Here is a 26,959-nt window from a genome sequence, read left to right as displayed (position 1 = left end):
GCAATAATCCAGTCTAGAGAGGATGGTGGATTGAACAAGGACGGCGAAGTGAGAATGATGAAAGCAGGATCTCATTTTCCTCAGCACGTTACGACTGTCTTATTTTGGTCATACCGTCAGAAGAGAGAGTTCACTGGAGAAGGACATCACGTTTGGGAAGATCGAAGGAACCAGGCAAAGAGGGCAACCTACAATCAGATGACTGGACATGTTGAAAACAGCCATGGGGATGAGGTTGGAGGACGTTTCCACAAAACCGATTTCTTTTTAGATCTGCAGTTCAACAAGACGCTTGGACTCGAGCATGAGTCGATGGCGCCTAACAACAACAGAAATCAAATGAGTAAAAGAAGCCATTGGAAGGTTACATTTATTCACGGAATCAACTACTTTCAATGACATCACAAAATTGGGAACTAAGCTGTTAAGAATTTTAAAGCCAGGGGCCAGATTTAGTACCAGGAAAAGTCCACGCTACGTGCTTTTCCTACAAAAGACGCTTTCAAAATATTAACAACTAAAGCCCCATCTTTCCTAGAAAGATACATTATCCCATATACTCCTACTAGTAATTCCATCGCTAAGAATAATAAACACCAGACATGAAACGATCTTTGCAGTTACTGCAATATGGAACTCTACCAGGAAGCAAAATCGCTTATTAAATTTAATGGCCTTTGAGACATAATTCATGCAGGGTATTTTCTCGCTTCTTCACTTTGCAGAAATTATTGGTTCCTTTATTCCAGGCCTCAAGAAATTAAACCACTTTTAGCTTTTTTTTTTTTACTTTTTTTTAAGCTCTTACCCTCCTATTGTTTTCACCTTTTTATGTCCTCTTTACTCTGCTTATTGTAGTTCTTCCCATGTTCCTCATGTGCAAGTCTATAATGTCCATGTTTTTGGTTTTGTTGTACTGTACTCCCCCGATATTTATTGGGGGTTCTGTTCCAGGAACCTCCGCGAATCTTGAAAAACCGCAAATACGTTTTTTAGCGGGGGAGACAGGAGAGAGCAGCCGGAGTGCCGGCCAGTGAAGGAAATCACTCGCGGTATGCTCCGACCGCCTCTTCCTGCACTAAAATCGGACCTCACCAATCAGGAGCTGCTTTGACACACAGTTTTTGTATTTTTGGAAAAGGTAAACGAGTGATTCATCTCCCCCTGTTCCACTCAAGGCAGTATTTTATAGACCTCTTTCATATTATATCAGAGGTCCACCTATACCTAATGAACTTCCAATGATGAGGACAAAGCATCAGGGCAGAAGCTGGTCTTCATTCTATGCTCTGTAGCAATGACCAGCAAGGAACAGTTCTGTTAAAGGGAAAATCCCCTATGGTGCCAGCACGGGTTCTGATGAGCTGGAAGGGAGAGAAGAATGGGCCCAGCTTTTCTCAAACAGAAGGAAAATGAACTAATATAAAAGAAACCATGAACCCCCAAAGACAAAGCTACTCAGCCCACAGGGAGGGCTGAAGTTCTGGAGGTGGCAGCGTCATGACCTCAGTGCTGGCGACATCTGCACTGGCAGCAAAATGGCAGCCAGGGCAGCTCTCCGCACATCCTCCTGAAACTCTTGTCAGATGAAAGTAGATGGCATTAATATCCTGGAATGCTGTTATACAAGAAGATTCTCTCCTTAAAATACACTTTATTTTCATCATATAATTCTTATTTCAAATCTACATCAAAAACGAATGAACAAGAAAGTCAGGTTTGGGCTCTCTTATGTAACAGCACACTGTGTATGAGGAACTAAACCTTTGCATGTTTTCTTCACATGTTTAATCATGAAATGCCGATCTGCTTGTTTCTATTCTGCTTAATAAACTTTGTTTTTCCCAGGGTGATGTTCATTCAAATCATGTTCTGGGTTGTTGTTTTTTTATTTACTTATTCAATTTCTTCTATACTGTTCTCCCTAGGGAGCTCAGAACGGTTTACATGAATTTATTCAGGTACTCAAGCATTTGCCCCTGTCTGTCCTGCTGGGCTCACAATCTATCTAATGTACTGGGGCAATGGTAGGGATTAAGTGACTTGCCCAGGGTCAGAAGAAGCAGTGTGAGTATGAACCCACAACCTCAGGGTGCTGAGGCTGTAGCTTTAACCACTGTGCCACTCTAGAAATCAAAATGTAGTAAAAGTGAGCCAAGTATAGGACAATGAAGCCATTATGACATCACTCATGAGGTTGGCTCTTATTGGTGGAATGAGGCATTAGGACAACACAATACCAGCTCAGGCTACCAGAGACAGACACTTTTCACACTATGCACGATATGGTGCATGACTTACTTCTGCTGGAGCGCTGGTCTAGGTCCTGGCAACTCAGCTTCAATGCCAAAAAATGCAAAGTCATGCACCTGGGAAGCCAAAATCCATGCAAGATTTACACCCTAAATGGCGAGATTCTGACAAGAACTAAAGCAGAAAGAGACTTAGGGGTGATTGTCAGGGAAGACATGAAGGCTGCAAACCAAGTGGAGCAAGCTTCATCCAAAGCAAGGCAAATCATAGGTTGCATACGCAGGAGTTTCGTCAGCCGTAAACCGGAAGTCATTATGCCACTGTATAGATCCATGGTGAGACCGCACCTGGAGTACTGTGTGCAATTCTGGAGGCCGCATTACCGCAAGGATGTGCTGAGACTAGAATCGGTCCAGAGAATGGCCACCAGAATGGTCTCGGGACTCAAGGAGCTCCCGTACGAGGAGCGGTTAAGGAAATTGCAGCTCTACTCACTTGAGGAACGTCGAGAGAGGGGAGATATGATCGAGACATTCAAGTATCTCACGGGCCGCATCGAGGTGGAAGAAGACATCTTCTTCTTCAAGGGTCCCGCGGCAACAATGGGGCATTCGTGGAAAATCAGGGGCGGGAAACTGCACAATGACACTAAGAAAGTAAGACAAGCAAGCAACGCGGGTATGAAAGGCAATGGGAACTGTAATTGTGCAAGCGGTTCTGACGCAGCTTCCTATTTCTGCCTGGGTGCATGGTGGGTGGGGCGGGGCAGGGAGGCCCAGTGTACTTGTGTGCCTAGGGGCCCTTGACGAATTAATCCTGCCCTGGGTGCACTTAGGCCACTTTTTACCACAGCACAGTTAAAGGGCCCCTAAAAGTGGAAATTGTTAGCATGGGTCAGGCTGGTAGAAATCTGTGTCCCTGATAAAAGCCCGATAAATTGCTTGCACAGGGCAAGTGGAAGGCAAAGCACTTACAATTTTATATACTGTACTTAAAAAATGTCTATTCTGCTTAAAACCTATGTGGATTACAATAAAAACAACCCACACAATAGATATGAATAATTTCATTTCAGTTCAAACATCCTAGGGATTCAGCTGCTGTGGTGGGCACAAGCTGTATGAAGCTGCAGTACCAGAGATGCCAAGTTACCCGGCTCCAGGCTGCAGACTTTTTAACCAGTCCCGGATTTGCAGATCCTGATTTTGCCTATTGAAATCAGGGTTGCAGGTCCCATAATGCATCAGAGTGGATGGTCAGAAATCCAGGACTGCCCACAATCTTCAGCCTGGAACTGGGTAACTTGGCATCTCTGCGGTACCTGGGAATCATGGATAACACATAAGGGGGTGGCAAATGGGATGGAGAGAGGGTAAACACTGCTCGGTCTTGCTCCGTACACCTAGAATCCTCTTCTTCTTTTCCAACTTTGAAAAGCTGTATTTACAAGAGATTCCTTGATTGGACATTATCTTTTCAAGCAGGAAAATGGAATAAAAGTTCAAGTGGGGAAGTGGTAAAACGCGGACCTGACGGACCTCGCGGATCTAAACCCGCACGTCCTTAAAAATCTGAGGTCTGTGCCGCTTGTAGTTAAGTTTCTGGCTCTGACAGACCTTGGTGACAATTTAGCGCTGACGGATCCGTCTCAGCATAGGGAGGGAAAAGTATTAGGATCCGTTAGCGCTACAATGTCATCGAGGTCTGTCAGAGACGATTTACTGGGGCTGCAGGAAACCAGTTTAAAGGATTCGCTTTAGAGCCGCTCCAGCACTAGTCTCTGGCTCCGACAGACCTCGGTGACATTTTAGCGCTGACGGATCCTAATACTTTTCCCTCCCTATGCTGAGACGGATCCGTCAGCGCTAAATTGTCACCGAGGTCTGTCAGAGCCAGAAACTTTACAAGCGGCACGGACCTCAGATTTTTAAGGACGGGCGGGTTTAGATCCGCGAGGTCCGTCAGGTCCGCGTTTTACCCCTTCCCATTCAAAGTGATTTGATTCTGAATGCTTTCTCTTATCAAGCTTACTTATTTGATAAATTTGTTTAATTACATAATCCCAATGGTATCAGAACATGTTTGATGCAACTTCACTGTGTTCTTGCATTCTTCTGTGGCTGTGAACTACTTTGAACTGTTAAAGCACTGCGGTATACAAAACAGAAAATTATGATTATTATTACTATCATTAAATCTCGGGACAGTAAATCTCTCATGTGGACAAAATGACAACGATAAAGATGGCAGTAAAAACATATTTAGGCAGTCAGTAAAATTTTGGCAGCTTTAAAACAAAAACAAACCCCTTTTCTGAACTAAGGAGCATGACCCCTGCATGTACTTAGTTATTTCTTTTCAAAATTTATAAACCGCTTGAATCTTAGCGGTGTCCAAACAACACACATACACAAATTGGAAGCCCAGACAAAACATCATGAAATGTTCCTATGAGTGTCAGGAGCAGCGCGGCTCAGTGCGCTAATCGCTATCGAGGTTTAGGGCTTCTTTTACTACGGTGCGCTAGCGTTTTTAGCGCACGCAGGAAATTACCATGCTTCTAGAACTAACGCCAGCTCAATGCTGACGTTAAGGTCTAGCACGCGTGGCAATGTAGCACGAACTGTTCCACGTGTTAAAGCCTTAGCGCACCTTATTAAAAGGAGGGAGGGGTGTGTGTGTGTTAATCTTTCCAAGATTCCTTAGTACCCAAATTTCCTGAACTCTAGCAGGGGTGTCCAACCTTTTGGCTTCCCTGGGCCGCATTGGCCGAAAAAAATGTTTCTGCGCGCAAACGCTGCAGCAAGACAGAGGAGGGAGCCGGCAAGATGGTAAACACCCGGGGGCAGCAGAGGAAAGCACTGCATCGCCCTAGACCGGGGTCACACAAAATACTTCACGGGGCCGCATGCGGCCCTCAGGCCACAGGTTGGACACCCCTGGTCTAGATCAAGGGTCTCCAAAGTCCCTCCTCGAGGGCCAAATCCAGTCAGGTTTTCGGGATTTCCCCAATGACTATGCATTGAAAGCAGTGCATGCACATAGATCTCATGCATAGTCATTGGGGAAATCCCGAAAACCTGACTGGATTTGGCCCTGGAGGAGGGACTTTGGAGACCCTTGGTCTAGATCAGGGGTGTGAAAGTCCCTCCTCGAGGGCCGCAATCCAGTCGGGTTTTCAGGATTTCCTCAATGAATATGCATGAGATCTATTTGCATGCGTTGCTTTCATTGTATGCTAATAGATCTCATGCATAGTCATTGGGGAAATCCCGAAAACCTGACTGGATTCGGCCCTGGAGGAGGGACTTTGGAGACCCCTGGTCTGGATAAAGCAAAGCCCACTGAGTTAGAGAAAGGCATCTTCAAATGTTGTGTTTTTCAATCATTTCGTAAATGACGTACGATCTTTACATAATCTCATTGTTCCTGGGGTGTAAATTCATAACCCAGTGACTGGGGGAAATGCTCGAGTACCTGAATGGAAACCCTTCTGGGCTCCCTTAAAGAAGAATGAATGAATGTGGGCAGGACCAACACTGAGGCGAGCAGGCCTCCCATTGGCTGTAGCTCAGCTCCGCCTCCCCTGCCAAAAAGGGCAACGCGAGGGGCGGTGCGCTGCGCGCTTGTACCTGTGCAGGTGAAGGCAGAGCCGCGCTACTTTGCGCCCTCTCCGGCTCCGCTCGCAGGTAGGTTCCAGCAGGACGAAAGGGAAAGAGGATCGGCAGCCTTGAGAAGCTCAGAGTCAATCCGGATCCCTTCCAGTACTTTCACGCGTCCCAGAATTTGGAGAATGTTGGATTTGAAAGCAAAACAGCTCAAAGGTTTGGGGGCTGGTAAATCAGTCAGTGTCGGGGGAGAAGCAGCAGCTGTTTTTCCTCCCCAGACAGTTCAGCCGCTGATGAATTATTCCTCCGAGAACTGAGGTACTTCAGCTGTTCTTTCAGCTCTTGGGTTGCCAAATGCCAGGGGTGGCTGCTGCTCTCCTGCTCTGTCAAATGTAAATCCAAACTGAGGAAGGTGGTTTGTCTACCACCTTTTTGTGCCATTCGAAGTGCTGGGCACTGGAGGATTAAGTGACTTGCCCAGGGTCACAAGGTCACAGACAGCTAGGGTCCCTGGGTTTTAGAAAAGTTCTTGACGTGTGTTTAGAAAATGCTGGAGTGGGAGATTGAACGAGTTAGAAGGGTTTAGAAACTCTTTCCAATTAAATAGAATTGTTAGACTGGTATTAGTGGGCAGCAGGGCAGGGAGAATCCTCTTTTTTTTTTCTAAATCCAGTCCATTGCTTGCCTAGAGGTGGATTTTTTTTTCTCTGTTGGAAGAAATCTTAAAGCAGTGGTTCATAAACCTGGCCTGGGGGACCCCCAGCCAGTCGGGTTTTCAGGATATCCCTAATGAATATGAATGAGGCAAATTTGCATATAATAGAGGTGACAGGCATGCAAATCTGCATATCCTGAAAACCCGACTGGCTGGGGGTCCCCCAGGACAGGTTATGGTTCCTTTGATTGACTATTTTAATGGTTGAATGAATGGTTTCGGGGGGGGGCTCTGTTTAGTTGTGATTGGTGTGTAGATTAAATGATTTATTCAATAGTATTTATAAATGGAGGATTTAATAAAATTATTTAATAAATGATGAAGCACTTTGCAATAAGAATGTAATTAGCTTCTTTGTTTGAATACTTAATTTAATTTTTGAGTACAGCTATTGAAATTTTTTTTTGATAAGTCTCGGTGTCATGCATATTCATTAGGCATATCCTGGAAACCCAACTAGCTGGGGGTCCCCCAGAACAGGGTTAAGGACCACGGCTTTAAAGCAACTGTCATCTCCCACAGAGCATGCAGCATGCTCTTGTTAAATTTATTTTGTGTTGTCCCCCATAAGAAGATGACAAACATGTCACTGGAAGAAAATAGATCTTAAAACGGTACCGAGGTATCATGACAAACTTGGTCTGTTGCAATAATTTTCGTAAATGTGACCCATACAGTCAGGGTGACCAGATTCTGCATTCCAGAAGGGAGACTTTTTGGCCAGTCCTGGAACATACAGCACTGATGTGAATGGATAAAACCATGGACCACATGGCATGTAAACTTAAAAACCAGGACTGGCCAAAAAGTCTCCCTTCTGGAATGGGTAGCCTGGTCATCCTACATACAGTGCCAGTCTGAACAGTAGGTGGACTCCCAAGTCCCCTGGGGGTGGTACCGATGTGGCAGTCAGCGTGGCTATGGAAGACATCACAGCTGGTGAGGGGCCAGGAGCGTCCGCACATGCTCAAGTTCTGCCGGGGGTCCTGGCCCTTCTGCAACGGAAGTTCAGCGAGGGCAGGGCTTGAGCATGAGTGGATGCTCCTGGCCTCTCACCAGCTGCAATGTCTTCCATGCCACGCTGACTGCCATTGGTGCTACCCTAGAAAAGACAAGGCAGGGAGACTGAGCATGCTATGGTTTTGGGGAGTAGGGAAGGACAGTCGGACACTGGATATGAGTGGCGAGGGTTTTGAGCTTAAAGGGGGAGAGATGCAAAGCACAAACTAAAGGTTCTCCTAGGATGTTGGATATTCTTGGCCTGGCCATGGATGAATAATTTGTAAAAAGCTGCTGGCTTTTATATGACTTTAATCCCCATTATTTTAGCTTTCCCCTTTCTTCCCCACCCCCTTTACTATGCCATAAATTTTCTTATATCCCGCAAATTTCAACAAGGATTTAACGCGATGTACAATAAAATTCTCTAACCATTAAATATGGTCAGCATTTAGTAGGATTCTAGAGGGACGAGGTGTGTCTTTCACCTTTTCCTGACTTGCTAATGCGAGTCCTGTTGACGTTATCCATACCGTAGAGCTGCTTATATCAGGCAAATTTCAACAAGGACGATAAGAATCAAACCCTGCCAACGATAATATTTGCAAGTTGTTCTACTTTCCAGTGGTGGAGGGGAGGGGCTGATGAGGTTTAACTATTAACCACTAAGGCATTTGCCAGCCGGGTCTGTTAACCCTTCAGAGTAGCTGTGGGGAGAGAGGCACTGTCCTTTGGCACTAGAGCTTCTGCTTGGAGGATTTTCATATGCCCGCTGCCGGTAAAGATAAACTGCCTTTTAATGGTTTATTTTTTTTAATGCCTTATGTTCTATTAACTGAAATAGAAACAAAATGCCCATGTAACTCCCCTTTGATATGCTGAACTTGGATGGAATCTCTGCCTGGCATAGTTTATCTATAGATGATAGAGGGAGAGAGAAAGTGGTAGGAATTTTGGGCCACACGGTGTGTAAATATTTCACAATGACAGATGACCTTTAGTTCTAGCTAGAATAATTTCATGGGTTCTAACAGTCCCGTTTCTGGGATTCTTTAAGAGCATAACATTTTTGCTTTACTGGTTGGAGGAAGGGAGGGAATGTTTCCATCAGGTGGTTGACAGATAAGATCCTTATCTTAACATTGGAAAGGTTTGGAATCTGCTAGTTTATGCCTATTCATTCTGATTTCGAGCAGATCTGGGAGGCAACTTCCACAGAACCTAAGAATAGCCCCACTGGGTCAGACCAATGGTCCATCAAGCCCAGTAGCACATTCTCACGGTGGCCAATCCATGTCCCTAGTACCTGACCAAAACTCAAGGCGTAGCAAAATTCCAGAATCCCAAAGAGTAGCAACATTCCGGAATCTCTGAGTAGTAAGAGTCCGGAACCCCAAAGAGTAGCAAGATTCCGGAATCTCTGAGTAATAAGATTCCAGAACCCCAAAGAGTAGCAACATTCCATGCTACCGATCCAGGGCAACCAGTGGTTTCCCCCGTGTCTTTCTCAATAACAGACGATGGACTTTTCTTCCAGGAACTTGTCCAAACCTTTCTTAAAACCAGCTACGCTAGCCGCTCTTACCACAACCTCTGGCAACGCGTTCCAGAGCTTAACTATTCTCGTAGTGAAAAAAAAATTCCTCCTATTGGTTTTTAAAGTATTTCCCTGTAACTTTGAGTGTCTCGTAGTCTTTGTAACAGGATTCGATCATGGTCAGTACAGTGTCTATTTCAAGGATTTATGAGAAGGATGAGCGCTGGCAGCTCAGGAGAGCGCCTTAAAAAAGCATAAATGGACATGGCTTCAAATGTGTGCCTCTCTTTCAAAACCAATGTAGAGAATATAATATTGAAAGATGCAAGATGCATTTTAATGTTCCCTGTTTTATAATCCCACCTTATCGTGGCTAGCTATTTCTGTCTAGATGGGCGGTAACACAAGCTCTTATGAAACCATTGTGATGATATAACAAATACGAGCTCTGGCTGTCTTTGGAAACATGCTGTTCTGTAGGATTGACGTTGCAATGAAACTGTTCACCTCTGACTCAGGCTGCCTGTTGGATTTAAATAGAAACCCAGGAGATTATGCGGCTTCAGGGCTCTGAGGTATCAGTCACTCGTCTTGTGATTGTTGTATTGGAAATGGCATGGTCAGTCCAGGCTACGAAGAAAATCCTGGGCAGTTCTTTCACTTCATTGAAAGAAAGCAGGCAGTGAAAAAATGGCATTTATTTATTTAAAAAATTTCTTACCCACCTAACACCTAGACCGGTTACAATAAAAAGCTTACATAATTTTCAACAAACAAAATGCCTTTAAACTGATTCCTAGAGGTTGAGATATTAGGGCAGCGTCTCTCAAACCGAATGGCCCAAAAGATTCCAGAATTTTGCTTGTATGCTTCTGACTTAAAGTAAAGTTACTGTTTGCAGGAACTTTTCACCAAGGGGGTAATTTAGAAACTTATCCCATAGCGAAATAGGGATTTAATATGATGGCACGCTACTGTGAACTGAGGTTAGTGTATGCAGGACCAAACAATTTTTTATTGATGCAAGTCAAAAGAGAATCCAGTAAATAAGTCCAGTCGCCATCGGCAAAATGCCGGGATGGAGTTTAAGCGCAGCGTCAAGTTGTCCAACTAGAACACAAGAAGGCAGAACAATACAATAGTTCAAAAGTACAAGTGTGGGGATACAGCGAGGAAAAAAAAGTAACACAACACAACTACCCCCTCCCCCCCATAGCCCCAAGAGGGACAGGTGAGGTCAAACAATAGATACAATGAACCAGAAGTATTCAGCAAGAAGAACTAATGCTCTAGCAAGCCCAATAAGGAAGGGACCCTCCGCCTACAGGGTGACAACGACCAATAAGCCAAAAACGCTCCCCTGCCCAATGAATCATATGAGCCCCAATTAAACCCCTCCCCGGAACCACAAATCCCCTGCCCTCCCGGACCCCCCTCCCACCCCCCCAGATATGCCATGAAAGAAAGAATAAGGAGTGGAAGTGTGTATGTGTGTTACAGTCAGAGCCACCATATCAAGGCCCTCCAATAGGAGGGATGGCGACATCCCCCAAACGATTGAGGAGAGAATTATGCACACGATAAGGCAGTGATTGAATTTAGGGGCTCCATGCATATTCATTAGGGCTATCGTGAAAACCCGATTGGCCTGGTGGTCCACCAAGACAAGGTTGAGAACCACTGTTCTAGATAGTGGGGATCAAAACAATTTTTTTTTCTCAAAATGGAGGCTGTAGAACTAGAGGACATTCAATGAAGCTGCAAATAATCTCAGGAAATCCTTTTAATGGAAAGGCTGGTGAATGCCCGGCACCACAGGTAGTGGTGGGGTAGAAAACAGTGGGCAAAGTCGGACATGGGATAAATACAGAAGTTCTCTATGTGGCATGAGGATGGAATTAAAGCATTTTAACTGGAAGTAAAATTTAAAATAACTTTCACACTTCAGTAAGCTTACAGGTGGTAGACTCCTCTGGGTGTCACTTAGAAAGGGGGAGGGAGGGGCGGTATCTCACATAGAGTGGCAGGTATGAAGGGTGTTCAATAATTTATCTACCTCAGTGGGAAAGAAAAGAGTTTTAAAAAAAATGTTTGCTTTTATTTTTCAATATAGTCCCCCTGATAGCTCCATCTACTTTTCCTACAATGACTTTAACCTCTTTGAAAAGAATTCTTCCGTTTGACCGTCAAACAAGGACGTAATGGTTTCCTTGACATCTTCATCACTCGAAAACCAATGGAAACGGAGAGATTCTACAAAACTTGGAACGGGAAATAATCTGAGGGAATTGGGTCAGGACTGTAGGGTGGTTGTTCAGCGGCAGCCTGTGATTGTTGCGACATGTGCACTGGCGCATTGTCGTGAAGAAGCAGCACGCCTGCTGTGAGTTTTCCTCGTCTTTTCTCCTTGATTGACTCCTGCAAAGCGATCATTGTGTTGGTGTAACTTGCTTCTGCAGTTTATGCCACGGAAGACGACCACAACTGAAGAGAAAGTCCTTCATCATCCCAGAAGACCGTTGCCATAACTTTGCCTGCAGATTTTTCTGTCTTGACTTGTGATTCCACTGCATTGACTTGATTATGGACTCGGGATCTCTGATAGTCAAGTCTCATCTCCAGACCCACCTCGCCAAACGATGAAAAAAATTCACTTGGCCTTCACGGAGCATCTCCAAGTTCTCTTGACAACACTAGAGCCTCGTGGCCTTCTGACATGGCGTCAGCAGTCTTGGAACCCATCTTGCACTAAACTCGGATATGCCCAAGTTTTCATGAATTATTTTCCAAACTGTACCTGCCGAAATGCCCATTTCGTCAACTATTCGGGAAACCTTAATTCGTCTATCTGACAAACTTTAAATCCTCTATTTTCTTGCACATTTCCATGGAAGTTGCTTCCACAGGTTGTCCAGTGTGAGGGCAATCTTCAATGGACTCTACCCCACTTAAATGCGTACTCCAAAATTTTACTTTGTAGAATAATGGGGTAGGTTCACCATAAACTGCAGTCATGTGTTTATGGATTTCCCTTGGCTTTTTTCTTCTTTTGCGAGAAATTTTTTGTCACTGAACAGTGCTCCAAATCTAACAGTTTCTTACTTGATTTGCTCGAGGATTCTCCTAACATCCTGTCTTTTGGAATGGTAGACTCGCACTGAGCCACAACAATAAGAAAGAGGACATTTATAGGGTGGCAAAGAGAAGAGGTGGGGCAGGTGCTGTGGACTACCTGGAATCGGTTCAGGGTCCAGATCCCAGGAAAAACTAGGCTTAAAACTTCCATCCTGTCACTGAATCACCGCAGCTCCGATTACTGGCTATTACTATGGCACCCAAAGGATCATTGCTGTGACGTCCTTTTCTGCAAACAAATATTTTCTGAAGGTCCTTGTGAGTTCATGCTTCCAATTTCACTGTTACACAAAGACTCTGTTACTGGAGGCCAAACGTTGAGCACAGGCCCTGTGGCACTAAAATTTTCTTAAAGCAGGGTGGGAACCATGAAGTTAGGGTTACAATCCTGATTCTGCCGGTGATATAAGCTGTGGCCTTGGGCAAGTAGCTTAATGGTAGGAGCAGTGAGCTGAAAAACCAGCAAAGCCAGAGCTTAAATCTCGCTACTGTTCATTGTGGGTTTGGGCAAGTCCTGCCACCCTCCCTTCCCTCAGGTACAAACGTAGATTATAAAACTTCTAGGGATCAGGAATTACCTTCTGGACATGAATTTAACTCACCCTGAACTTTACTGAAATAACGAGAGCTAAATCCAAAATTTGCTATTGCTGTAGGCAACTCATGCAGATTGTAAGCTCTTTAGGAAAGGGACTTGGAGTTGTTGTATGGCAATAGCACATTGTTTTAGAGTAGCTGCTATGTAAATAGTAGCCTTTATTTGGCTTTATTGCTCAGAAGCAACATGTGTCTTCTATGGCTCTTAAGGGAGATCTGCATCTACAAATGCCTTTTACTTGGCACTGTTAAGAACCTCAGAATAGCCTTACTGGGTCAGACCAGTAGCCCGTTCTCACGGTGGCCATTCCAGGTCCCTAGTACCTGGCCAAACCCCAAGGCAGGGGTCCCCAAAGTCCCTCCTTGAGGACCGAATCCAGTCGGGTTTTTAGGATTTCCCCAATGAATATGCATGAGATCTATGTGCATGCACTGCTTTCCATGCATAATCATTGGGGAAATCCTGAAAGCCCTCAAGGGGGGACCCCAAGGAGTAGCAACATTCCATGCTACCGATCCAAGGCAAACAGTGGCTTCCCCCAAGTCTTTCTCAATGACAGTTACGTAAAGCAGCCGTTTCACCATCTGTCAATTAAAAGGTTAGACAGAATTGTCAGACAGGTCAAGATGAACCAGTGTGGGATCTTGAATGATGAGTAGCCTAATGGTTAGAGCACTAGGCTTGATATCCAGGGGGGCAGGGCCATAGTGAGGATGAGTGGCACCCAGGGCGGTGGTATTCCTTCCTGTTCCCCCCCCTGCCGTGCGTGTGCCCCCTTCCCTTCCCCCCGTACCTCTTTAATTTTCCTGGTGCGAGCAGCATCGCAGACGTTCTGCCTGAGTCGTATCTGCTCTCCCTTGACATCATTTCCCAGGAAGTGACGTCGGAGAGAGTCAATTCCAATGCGGGCAGCAAGTTTGTGACGCTTCTCTCACGCTGGGAGAATTAGAAGTACAAGGGAAGGGTTCATGCACGTGGCTGGGGGGTGTGTATGTCAGGAATGAGGACAGGTGCCGGCACCCCACAAAGATGGAACTTGGGGTGTACCACCCCCCATGCTCCCCCTTACTATACCACTGGTGCTGGGTTTGAATTCCAGTGCTGGTGTCTGTGATTTTGGACAAGGGATAACCCTCCATTGTCTCAGTATAAATTTAGACTTCTCTTACTAAGGTGCACCTGCTAAATCCACCTTAATAAAAGAACCCCTCAGATTGCAGGTCCCCTGGGGACAGGGAAATACCTAATGTTCTGCTATAACTCGACTTAAGCCACTGCTGAAAAAGTGTGAGCCTAACCCACATAAATAATTCATAACGACTTGGATCGTCCTCTGTTGAACAGACCCAACTTGGTCATTGAAGCAAGAGTCCTGAGTCAGACAGCCAGGCTCCTTGCCGCGCCCGTGCTGTGGTAAATCCAGACACGATTGTCATCCTTAAGCAATAATCAGGATAAATGATCCAGGAAGTTACTATGAAACTGAGAGAAGGAAAGCCAGATCTTTAAACATTAATGCGTTAGAAATGTATTTGTTTAAATGTAGCTTCCACATTTTTCCGTAATAGCTCAAGGTGGGTTTTACGTTCAGCTGCACCAGGTATTTCTCTATAAAAATAAATTTGTACTGCCTGTTACTTTCTAATACCCATCTCTCTCTCCCTCCAATCTTCTCCCCCTCCCCCCCCCCCCAATTTTTCCATTTCTGACTATTTTTGGAATGTTTATAAAATTCACTCATTCTAGCATTTAATTTTTTTGGCCTGGGAAAGAGGTTTTTAGTTCTTGAAAGCTAGTCAACCTTTTATTAGACTAATTTTGGGGCTTACTTAGACACACACAAAGTACCATAATAACTTATGAAACTGTGTGTGTCTAATACTTTGAAATTTTGCCTCAATATTGTCATATATTTTTGCTGTGGTTTTATTCATTAACCATATATTTCACTATATATTAACAAATGACACAACTTCATACTGCTCTTTTCCCTTGAAGGGGTGTGAACTCTTTCTCCGTGACATCTCTCTAGCTCCAGCTGACCAGGGATGCAGAAGACTTTTGGTTGAATTATGGTATATTACAGAGAATGACATGGTGACAGAAATTGGCACCATCCCAGTCCCTGCGGGAAACCATCCCCATATCATTCTTTAAGGATAGAGGAAGAATCAGAGTCTGAGTGGGCCCAGCCACTGACCCTCAAGCCTTGCATTGAAGAATGTTGGTGTAGAAGGACTGAGGGTGAGATAGACACTAAAGAATGACAGTCTCTGGTATCCAGAGCAGATATTGTGATGTCACAATGCCTCATTCCACCAATGCCTAAGAGCCCACCTCATCAGTGATGTCACAATGGCTTCACTGTCCTATACTTGGTTCACTTAAGAATCAGAGTCTGAGTGGGCCCAGCCATTGACCCTCAAGCCTTGCATTGAAGAATGCTGGTGTAGAAGGACTGAGGGTGAGATAGACACTAAAGAATGACAGTCTCTGGTATCCAGAGCAGATATTGTGATGTCATAATGCCTCAATCTACCAATGCCTAAGAGCCCACCTCATCAGTGATGTCACAATGGCTTCATTATCCTATACTTGGCTCACATAAGAATCAGTGTCTGAGTGGGCCCAGCCACTGACCCTCAAGCCTTGCATTGAAGAATGTTGGTGTAGAAGGACTGAGGGTGAGATAGACACTAAAGAATGACAGTCTCTGGTATCCAGAGCAGATATTGTGATGTCATAATGCCTCAATCTACCAATGCCTAAGAGCCCACCTCATCAGTGATGTCACAATGGCTTCATTATCCTATACTTGGCTCACATAAGAATCAGTGTCTGAGTGGGCCCAGCCACTGACCCTCAAGCCTTGCATTGAAGAATGTTGGTGTAGAAGGACTGAGGGTGAGATAGACACTAAAGAATGACAGTCTCTGGTATCCAGAGCAGATATTGTGATGTCATAATGCCTCAATCTACCAATGCCTAAGAGCCCACCTCATCAGTGATGTCACAATGGCTTCATTATCCTATACTTGGCTCACATAAGAATCAGTGTCTGAGTGGGCCCAGCCACTGACCCTCAAGCCTTGCATTGAAGAATGCTGGTGTAGAAGGACTGAGGGTGAGATAGACACTAAAGAATGACACCGGATGGTTTCCCGCAGTTATCCACGGGGACAGATAACACTTCCACCTTTGAATGTTTATTATATAATAGGAATTCTTAAGGAGCAACTAAAAAAAATCAGTAATAATAATCCTTCCATTTTTGTTTCCTCCTAGTTTTTTATTGAAAAACTCAAATTTGTTTTACCTTCTAAGGAAGTTAGCTGGTTAGGTGAAGGATTGGAAGGGAGCTGCAATAAAGATGGTCATTCTCTCAATTTGAAACCCCTTTTTACTTCCAGTTGTTGTGGTGACCTGTTTGGGCTGGTAGAGTAGGCACCACTGTGTGGCGCAGTGGTTGAAGCAACAGCCTCAGCACCCTGGGGTTGTGGGTTCAAACCCCGCACTGCTCCTTGTGACCCTGGGCAAGTCACTTAATCCTTCATAGCCCCAGGTACGTTAGATAGATTTTGAGCCCACCGGGACAGATAGGGAAAATGCTTGAGCACCTGATTGTAAAACCGCTTAGAAAACCTTGATAGGCGGTTTATAAAATCCTAATAAACTTAAACTTAACTGAAGCCTTGTTCTGGCTTGAGTACAACTAATAGGCCACGTGTTTGCCTCTTCTTTTTGATTACTGGCAAAGATTCATCCATTAGCCTCCGGGTTCAAAGGCCAACATCTGTATTGGTGATGGTGTGTTAGCATGTTCACTGTTTGTTTCTGTATTTCAATAATATTCCAATTTCACATAGGTCAGAAGGAACTGTTGGAAGCTTCGTTGCGAGAGACTGTTAGCCCTCCATCCCCCAGGGCTCTATTCTGTGTGATGCCTGAGAGCGAGCTTTGGACAGGAAATTGTGGAATGGAATCCATGAGCTCGGGCAGCTGCGATAGTGTGGTCAGCATCACCTCGAACCACTCTGCCTTTGTACGTGCAAGTTCTGGTAGTGGAATAAAATGCATTAACAATGTTGTCTGCTTTACAAAAAAAAATTCTAATGCGTTAATTATCTAATACAGGGCTGCCCAATTCTGGTCCTCGAGATCTACAGGCAGGCCAGGTTTTCAGGATATCCACAATGAATATGCATGAGAGAAATTTGCCTGCACTGCCTTCTTGGTATGTAAATCTCTGTCATGCATGTTGACCGGAATAGGGCAGCCCTGGTAATAACATATTAAAAGCCCACTTCTAATTCTGTTCTCTGTGGCGTGCACTGGCCATTTTTTGCCCCCAGTAATTCTGAAGTGGTCATGGCTGCATTTGGAGACATTGCTTCTTAACCATTTAATTACTTATCAACATGTGCATGTTGGATAGTATAACTTTTGCATTAGAAGCTCAGGGTTGTGGTCTAAGACCCATTTATCCAAAATGCAGATGTTTGGTAGCTTCAGTTAAGCATCCTCTTGTTACTGCAGAGTGATGAATGCTATGATCACCTGTCGGCAGAAGAAAGGGAGTGCTTGATGTTCCTGGAGGAAACTATTGACTCTCTAGATGTCGAGGTAGACAGCAGAGTGTCCACTGATGAATCGGAGCGTGTGGATGAGGCCTCAAAGGAGCACGAGACTTCCTACGTGAAACCAACTCTTCCAAAGGAGCACGAGACCTCCTACGTGAAGCCAACCCTTCCAAAGGAGCACGAGATATCCTACGTGAAGCCAACCCTTCCAAAGGAGCACGAGACATCCTACGTGAAGCCAACCCTTCCAAAGAGTGAGTATAAATTCCACTACTCTGTTATCTGCATCCTGAAGAAATGATCTTGGTCAAGGCTGGTGGTATTAAGGGAATAGAAGAACAGCAAGTTTGAGGGGATAGTCCATACTTTTCCTCCCTTCCTCCTCCCTCCTTCATCCCACTGAAGTTGGTACACATTAAGGAATGGACTCTATAAATAGTGCTGCTATTTCACAATGCCTAGATTTTAATGTCAAGTGTGATTTCTGTAAAGGAAGCATGCCCAGTGGCGTAGTGAGGGTGAGAGGCACCCCTCCTTCTCTCATCTCTGCCCCCCACTCCTTCCTTGCTCTCCCCCCGCCGCACATGCACCCACCCTTCTAATTCACCGCCGTGAGTAACAATTTAAGTGTGCTCCTTGCAACCCTGGCAGCTCACCCTCTGATGTCACTTCATATGCGCGGCATCCAGAAGTGACATCAGCGGGAGAGCTGACGCGGTTGCAAGGAACATATTGAAGTTGTTGCTCGCGGTGATGAACAGAGATACATGGGAATGGGGTGTGGAGAGGAGGAAGGGTACCAGCACAATACCAACATGGCACCTGGGGTGGACTGCCCCCCCTCACACACATATCCCCCCCCCTTACTAGGCCACTGTGCATGCTCTATGCAGAATAGTCTGTGGCACCAATTTCTGGGGCCAACTCTGGGCACTGAACCTTCCACCTGCTGAAACTTGGGTGCAATTCTTAGCAACTGATCCACACAAAATGCAAATTCATGAAGGTAATTAATCTATATGAAGGAATGTGTCTGAAAACACCACTTCAGGGATCACATGAGTTTTCACCCCAGTTTTTAGTGGTAATGGTTATCTTTCATCGACCAGACCTTCTTTTTTTACTCTCTGTTCTTACATATTCAATTTAAGGATTCATTCATAATTATTCTAGCTTCTTTTTGAACTTTTCAATATCAATTAACTGTTAATAATTTAGCTATATTTTTTTTGAATTATTTTTTCTTTTTCTAATCGATTTTTATTTTATATTCTGCAAAATTTTTATTTTTTGTCGGGAGACCAGCACTCATTATGTGTTGGAAAATGCCATAGTTATATTATTAAACTTTACGGCACTGTGCTTTACACAAAATACTGGTATTGGAAACCACAAAAGTTTTTACTTATTTCGCCATCAACTTGGTGGATTATGCTAAATTATTAACAGTTAGTTGATTTTGAAAAGTTCAAAAAGAAGCTAGAATAATTATGAATGAATCCTTAAATTGAATATGTAAGAACAGAGAGTAAAAAAAGAAGGTCTGGTCGATGAAAGATAACCATTACCACTAAAAACTGGGGTGAAAACTCTTGAGATCCCTGAAGTGGTGTTCCGAGACACATTCCTTCATATAAGAACATAAGCAGTGCCTCCGCCGGGTCAGACCATAGGTCCATCCTGCCCAGCAGTCCGCTCTCGCGGCAGCCCAAACAGGTCACGACCTGTCTGAATAACCAGAAGGGGCCCCCTTGCCACCTTGGTTTCCCATTGAAGTCCTATCTTCCCATCGAAGTCCTAATCCTCCGGTCTTGCACATTCACGACTTGGTTGGGTTTCCATACTTATTACCTGATTAGTCTTCTATACTTGTATTACATCCCAGCACCTCTCTCAGTATCCCACGATCCCTTTATCCCTCAGGAATCCGTCCAATCCCTGTTTGAATCCCTGTACTGTACTCTGCCTGATCACTTCCTCCGGTAGCGCATTCCAAGTGTCCACGACCCTTTGGGTGAAAAAAAACTTCCTTGCATTTGTTTTGAACCTTAATATAGATTAATTACCTTCATGAATTTGCATTTTTGCGTGGATCAGTTGTTAGTGTGGCAATTCTTAGCATCCAAGTTGGGTGGAGAAACCCCTTATCCCATTACATTGCGCCACTTTTTCTCAGAATGGCCCTCTCATGCCAGGCCCCCTTTTGGAGTGCGTGCCATGGCATTTGGATGGCCAGGGTTACGAAATAAGCATGTGCAAATCCAGATCATTGCCAACAAACTTCATTGATTAACACCAATTAAATGTTCATTGTCTCGTTAAGTTGTGTGCATCTTCGATCCATGCCATATAAAGAATCCAGGTGTAACAGTATTGAAATATGTATAAGTAACTGATCCGCAGTAAACTATTTTTAGCCCGTTTTCCAGTTATACAAAATTTCCCAAAATTTGAAACCTGTGTTTTTCGTTGCACCACCACTAAGTTCGCTTAAGTTTATGGACTGTAAACTGCTGAAACTTCTTTAGAGAAAGGTGACGAAATTCATAGATGACTCCACATTAATTATCCTCCTCTATTGCACTGAAACAATCCTAAAACCAGGATTAACCTTTTCCTATCGTGTGTCCCGGCTGACGGGACATTCCAAAAATGACATAAGACAGTGGATAAACAGTCTGTATGGACTAATAAAGAGCCAGGAACACAAACTATTTCAATTTACAGACTTATGACTTATTTACATTATGTTTACAATAGCCGTAAATGATAACGGTAAATAATACAAAACTTTGCTAAAATAATTAATTATGATTGGAACCAGCGTAATGTAAAATTTATTATGATAGGAAAAAGTTAAGTCTTATTTCACGTATCCTAATAAATTTATTGAACGCTAAAACTCAACAGATCAGTTGTAAGCATCAGTGAATGCCAGGCTTTCTAGTTCTTGAGACTAGGATAAATCATTTTAGCGATAATGGATGGTGGGAAGCAGTTGTGAGGGCAAGAGTTTCCCCACCCCTACCTTCACCGCACCCCTTCCCTTCCTCTGTATCTCTTTAACGTTCCAAGCGTAAGCAGCAACGCCAACTAGCCGCTTGCACCAGCATTGGCTCTTTGACATCACTTCCTAGGCTTGGGTCCAGGAAGTGATGTTGCAGGAAGAGCTGACATTGGCGTGAGCAACAGGTTGGGTTTACTGCTCACACTACGAATATTAAAGAGGTATGAGGGAAGGGGGGGCATGTGCATGGTAGTGGGGGAGGTGGAGAGGAGGATGGGTGGACTGCCCCCCTGCCAAACCATCAGTTCGAGGCGGTTTACAATAAGAAAAAAGCTGGACATAAAGCGAATTACAGTAATAGCCAAATGGCTTCTCCTAGAAATACAAATTAATTCAAAATTAGAATCAAAATTAATTAATTAATCTCAAGCAGTTCTAAATATGTAAAAAAGTAAGAGTACAATAAATAAGAATCATGGTCAGATATAACATACAAGATAAAAAATACAGTTAAGATAGAAATTTTTCAAACAAATAAGTTTTAAAGAGTTTTCGAAATATGTAATAAGATTGGATTTGAGGGATAAGAACATTCTAATAAGAATTCATTGTACCAGCCTGAAATGCCAGGGTTTCCCCCCAAATCTCTTGTTACAGCATGCTTTTGCTGAAGGAAATGAAAATCAACATGATCTTCGTGTATCTTTCTTAGAATTATAGAATTCAAAGTGGGAAGAGGGGTAGGTTGGAGACAAGCCAATAAAACTTTCAAACAGATACAACCAAATTGGAACAGAATTCTAGCCTCGAATGGTAACCAGTGAAGCTTTAGGTAATAAGGGCTTACGTGATCATGTTTTTTAAGGCCAACTGCTGTGTTCTGTATTATTCTTAGTCTACTAAAGGTCTTTTTGTAAGAACCTAGGTAAACAATATTACAGTAGTTCAATGTAGACGAGATTGATGACTGAACCAAAATCCTAAAAGATGTTGAGTCAAAATATTTTTTGATGGTACGTTGCTTGCATAGAATTGAAAAACATTTTTTAACCAAAAGGTCAGTATGAACATTAAATGATAGATGAGCGTCAACTGTGCATTGTGTTTGAACTCGGCCAATCCCATCTCTTTGTAACCAACTTGGACCAAACTCTTGCCTTCAGAGTAGTCTGGTAACTTATGCGGTGGACTCTTCCAGTCAATTTTAAATTTGCTTTTATTTTATTGTCTAAACTTAGAAAATAAAAAAAGGCTGCACAGAACTTCTACTTAAACAAAGCTTGATTGGCACACATTTGCTTGGGAGTGGAGGACGATCGAATCAGCCTGAAATTTGTGCTTGGCCTTATTCTGGTTTCAGCCAAAAATGTGTCCTGCCTATTTTGTTGGTGGGTAGTGGGTGCATGGCCTTCTCCATTCCAAAATGGCTTCCTGGACTTTAGTGATCTCGGCTGCTTCTGCCCATACTGGTTCCAGTCTCAAAATGGCTCGAGACCTCCAATGGCAGTCTTGCAAGTCTACCGCTGGAAGTCATGAAAGCCATTTTGACTTGAACAATGTAGCCTAGGAAGGGACTGAGACTGAGGGATGAGTCTGGGAAAGGGCTGTTTTTTGTGGGGATGGGAGGCTGGCTGGTGGGGGGGGGGGAGGTTGGCTTTGGTTTCTACCAAAACTGAGTGGCCAATTTTTTGGTTGCTGATTTTTGGTTTCAGCAGAAACCAAAGATCTGTTTTTGGTTGGGCTCTATTTTGAAAGTAGATGCATAGCCAGTGATACTCAGTCACAGTTCACAGTAGGCACAACAGTTACGTTGAGTTGCTAATTTGACTTCTCCTGATTTACTTGTAGACATTTTAACACAATTATGTAGCTCATGTATTTTATTTTATTTTTGTGTCCCTTGTAGGTCCCTGTGATACATTACCTAAAAGTCTTGGCCAACAAGTAGCTGAAGCAAAAAGCAATGCACCCAAACCAGATCTTCTGAATGCTGGCCCAGTGCTGATTCCCAATTCGGGATTTCGAAGCCTTCCCAGGAATGTCCTGGCACCAAGAGAAGAAAGCACCCTAAGTGTTTCACGGAACATTGCAGCCTCTTGCATAGATGTATCCACAGCTTGTAATGAAGGGTCAAGAGGTACTCTATCAGAATGGCCTCTCGAGGACAGGCAAAGAAAAGGATCACTTCAAAATTTGCTACACATCCCACCCCCTGAGCCTTTCCGAGATGAAAATCTGGCTTTAGATCAAGCACCTGTTAAGACAAACCTTACTGAAGTGACATCTGAAGACTCAAAAGTAATTGAAGTTGATGACACAGTGGTAAAGGGAGGATGTGAGAAGCTTGAGAAAATGGAAGAGTTGGTTCCTTTACAACAGTTTTCTCCAGGCTCAGAAGTGATTTCAGAGCAAAACAAGCAAGATGTCCCAGGTCTTCAGCAACCACAAAATGTGCAATGTGAGAAGAGTTCAGATGTGCAGAAAGTCATCCAAGAAACACCACATGGTTATCGAGAGAAATTTGAATCGCAAGAATGTCTTAATCTTTCAACAGCAAAGGCTGCAGACCTACATTTTAAACAAGGACCTCCCATAGCTCCCAAGCCAAGGAAACTGCCCCCTAATATTATCCTTAAAAGAAGTGATGGTAGCTTGCTCAACTCAAGTGCAGAGTCTGAACCAAGGACAAGAACATCTTCCTTGAGCAGAAATATAGATGCTTTTCATGTGAAGCCTTTTGACTCCAGAGAACAGGGAAAAGCAAGGCAAGAGGCTCTCATGAAGCTTGGGCTAAAGGCAAAGCCAGAAGTATTGAGTACAAGTCCTTTGAAGTCTCCTGGCTTCCTAAAGTCAGGCGAGTTTACTATGCCCAAAACTAGTATGGAGAACACAACCAATGAGAGGTCTCCAAAAAATGCTCAACCTGGAACCATTCAAAATGTTGGATTGCATGAAGAAGTCCATGTGCTAAGTACTAATCCAGAAAAATCATTGGTTAGCCCGAAGTCAAAAGAGATTGTTGTTCCCAAGGCTAATATGGAAAATTTAGTCAAGCATGGTGGAAAGGATATGAGCACAGATAAGAGAGTAATTACCAATCCTGTGGCGCCACAAGAGAAGACACAGATTTTAAGCACCAGCCCTGTTCAATCTTCTGGCTTCCCCAAACCAAGAGAAGTTTCTAAGCTGAAGGAGGAGATGACCAGAGATGGCAAAGCAGAAACTGCTGATAAAAGAAGCAGTTATGCTGAGCCTGGGGCAGGACTTCGCCTCCCTGAGGGTTCCTTGCCTGGCCTTAGGCATTTCAGCTTTAAATCTAACACCTTGGAGCGTTCAGGCATAGGTCTGAGTAGCTATGTGGACAACAGTGACCAGAGTCAGAAAAGTAGTGGTTCTGTATTCAAAAATGCAATATCCAGTAAGTTTTCCTCCAGCTTCCTCCGAAATAGCCGACCACGTCCGGCTTCCCTAGGGACAGGAAAAGACTTCAGCAATCTTCAAAGCCCTGACCAGGCGATGGCTGAGCCAGAAAAGAATGAGAACAGGCGATCGTTCCCATTGCAGAATCTGTCGAAGCCATCAAGGCCAGGGGTCAGTGTGAAAATCACCCCCAAAGGCTCTAGCAATGAAGAGCACAGGAGAGAGGCACTCATCAAGCTTGGTCTACTGAAGTAATTGCCCGGTCTCATGTTTGTTTCTCCACGGTCTAAAATATAGTGCTTAATTTGTTGGACAATGAATGTTTGAGACACTAACCTTGGCAGTCCAGGACTCTTCTGCTGCCTCCTCCTCTGACTCTTCCTCCATGAAGATGATCACCAAGCTTGTGAATTCAGCTCCTGATAGTTCAGCAGAAATCTTTAGGCCCTGTGTCCACCTCTTCTGGTGCTGAGGTGCACGTTGGGACCTAGGAAAGGCAAAGGGATGAGCCAGTGAAGACCAAAACCACATGTCGATGCTGTGACGCAAACTTCAGTCTGCTCTGAAGCAAAAGGTTTTCTCTTTTCTCAGGCTGAGATGTTTGTACTGCCTTTGTGTGTGTGTGTGTGTGTGTGTGTGTGTGTGTTTTTCTTTTTAACATGGATTTTATTTGAGACTTTCTTTAAATGTGCAAATGGTGTGAGGTGTCTTGAGCAGTAGTGTTGAAATATATGTGTTCTACTTTATGAATGTTGTAAAAAATGTATTTATATGGACTGTGGCAGGTGTGGAGAGCACAAGGTTTTAATTTTATTTTTCCGTTAATTATAGCTTGCATCACAGGCAACCTTTCCAAGCACGTAGCTTATTTTCTCTGACTTTTGAACCTGCCATCGATGAAGTTGCCGTTCTGGTTTTTGAAGCCCGTTTGTGCTGGCGCTTTCAATCACCCAGCGGCATATTTCGGAAAGATTCCTCTTTAGTGAGGCTCGCACAGGTAGGATGCTGGTGCCGGAAAAACTATATGAGAGCAGAATCCTACCTGTGCCTTTGAATTAAGATTTCCCTTTGTGCAAAGTTGTCAAACGAATAATGATGGCTACACTTATCACTGCAAATGTCACAAGCGACAGTTCATGGCTGTAAATTCTTGAGCACTATGAGAAGCTTAATAGTTACACTGGCCAAGTGGTTCTTTTTCCCCCAAGTTGATCCTTCCCTACTTTTTTTGTGTGTATATGCATAAATACACATTTTTAAAAAAAATTTAGTTACAAGAATGTCCTTTTATTGTGTATGTGCTGGGTTGGGTTTTGAAACACAAGATCTCGTTTTGTCTGCTTTGCTTTTTCCTTGTGCATTGTGGGCCAGTTTCTTCTGGCTTTTGCTGACCCGTCTTTCTGATGTATAGTTGCATTTGAGCAGTAGTCTCAAACTCAAACCCCTTTGCAGGGCCACATTTTGGAAGACCTCAGAAAAAAATAAGTTTTTTTTGTTTGTTTGTTTTTTATAAATCTTTATTAATTTTCAAATGTTAACAGTGCCATACAATGAATTTAAACATAAACACTACACAGAACGCACTTTAAATATACAAATAATTCAAAAAACAATCATTTTCTCCCCCCTCCTCCCCATAATTAATAGAAAAAGTACATATTTAATTTCAATAATATAGATAATTAAATAGAGCAAACAATAATAATAATAACAACAGTTTATATACCGCAATACCGTTAAGTTCTATGCGGTTTACAAAAGATTAAGCGAGGTACAAATTGATTGAACTTAAGAGGGGAGAAAAAAGAGAGTTAATAGGATCGGAAATGCGTTGTTGAGGAGAAAGTGATTAATAGGACAGAGGAATCACTATGGAGGAGAAAGAAGAAGAGGGGTCAGTTGTCTAGATACTTTAGGAACAGTTGAGTTTGTAGACGTTTTCTGAATTCGAAAGCAGTTGATCTAGGTCTTTACCCCACAATTCTGCTTGATGTGAAAGAAGGTGTTCATGGTGTTTTTTCAGTTTACAACCTCTAACTGGGGGGGGGAAACGAAGTAGGAATGAGAGCTTCTCTTGTCTGTTGGCAGAGAAGGAGAAAAGGTCAGTTATATATTTAGGGGCAAGTCCGGATGTGTAAGGAAGTCAAATAAAAGGAAAGGTACATAACAGTTATTGTGACTCAATAAATGCAGTCAATGGGCTCCACGCCATTTTGAATGCGTTACTATATCCCAAACACTCCGCGTTCAAGAAAAAATAGTTAATGTCTTATTACAGAAATGACAATTTTGCATGAGGTAAAACTCTTTATAGTTTATAAATCTTTTCTTTTGGCTAAGTCTTAATAATAACATTGTCATTTATAGCTAAAGAGACATACGATCAAGAAACGGTTTTATTTTACTTTTGTGATTATGATAAACATACCGAGGGCCTCAAAATAGTACCTGGCAGGCCGCATGTGGCTCCCGGACCGCGAGCTTGAGACCACTGCGTTTGAGAGTAAGAGGCATACCAGTCTGTCCGATCTAAATTAGCCAGTGCATATTTCTTTACTCTCTTGTATTCTTGTGGGCATTCACACAGATTTCTGTTCCGAGGCCATGAAAGTAACTGAGCTTCCTGCTGCTTTTTTAAAATTTTTTAATTTAAGGTCAAAATAGACATCAATTACGGCTTTCACGTGTCATATGCTGTTCTTAAGAGGTAATTGTCTTGCAAGTTAATTTGGATTTAATGAAGTGACTTGTAGGAGAATATTGGAATAAAGCCCAGTTTGCATGTGACACATATAAGGATAACATTATTATTTTTAGTGTTTTGTTCTCCCCCTCCAGAATGATATGAAGCAATAACCAAGATTTCATATACTGTATATCTATTTTTTAAATGTTAACTAATCCAGCATATTTGTATTTGTTCATCTTGCTTAACTTTGTCAGATTATATATAAATGTTGTGCTCTATGCCAGTGTGGACTAGAGCCGTTAATACAGAGCAGCCAGTCTCGTGGTTCCACCAGTCGTGGTCCTCCAGTGTCTCCTAGGGTTACCGGATTTCCCTTTTTAAAAAGAGGACACCAGGCCCTCAGCCCGTTCTGTTCCCA

At 43.4% G+C, this 26,959-nt stretch overlaps 1 protein-coding gene across 4 annotated transcripts; it reads left to right on the top strand.

The window, feature by feature from the left end:
• Window positions 1-5,829: 5,829 nt before the first annotated feature.
• Window positions 5,830-25,396, top strand: C13H1orf116 (chromosome 13 C1orf116 homolog). Of its 4 annotated transcripts, none has more exons than XM_033918612.1 (4): window positions 5,830-5,942; window positions 16,712-16,887; window positions 17,382-17,679; window positions 22,339-25,396. In XM_033918612.1, the coding sequence occupies exons 2-4, from the start codon at window positions 16,786-16,788 to the stop codon at window positions 24,105-24,107; spliced, it is 2,169 nt and encodes a 722-aa protein (XP_033774503.1). In that variant the 5' UTR covers window positions 5,830-5,942; window positions 16,712-16,785; the 3' UTR covers window positions 24,108-25,396. The 4 variants fall into 4 exon arrangements, with proteins under 4 accessions (XP_033774503.1, XP_033774504.1, XP_033774501.1 ...); XM_033918613.1 differs by having other exon boundaries at window positions 5,899-5,942; window positions 16,717-16,887; XM_033918610.1 differs by lacking the exon at window positions 5,830-5,942 and adding an exon at window positions 5,949-6,179.
• The last annotated feature ends 1,563 nt before the right edge of the window (window positions 25,397-26,959 follow it).

Source organism: Geotrypetes seraphini, chromosome 13, assembly GCF_902459505.1.
Source record: "Geotrypetes seraphini chromosome 13, aGeoSer1.1, whole genome shotgun sequence".
Lineage (NCBI taxonomy): Eukaryota > Metazoa > Chordata > Amphibia > Gymnophiona > Dermophiidae > Geotrypetes > Geotrypetes seraphini.
The sequence above is the reverse complement of the archived record's forward strand: the minus strand, read 5'-3'. Positions and strand labels throughout refer to the sequence as shown.

Coding starts and splice junctions, on each gene's coding strand:
- C13H1orf116 (XM_033918609.1), top strand. CDS start 16,663: ATGTTCACTGTTTGTTTCTGTATTTCAATAATATTCCAATTTCACATA. Junction 16,888..17,381: donor CCTCGAACCACTCTGCCTTT/GTACGTGCAAGT, acceptor TTGTTACTGCAG/AGTGATGAATGCTATGATCA. Junction 17,680..22,338: donor GAAGCCAACCCTTCCAAAGA/GTGAGTATAAAT, acceptor TGTCCCTTGTAG/GTCCCTGTGATACATTACCT.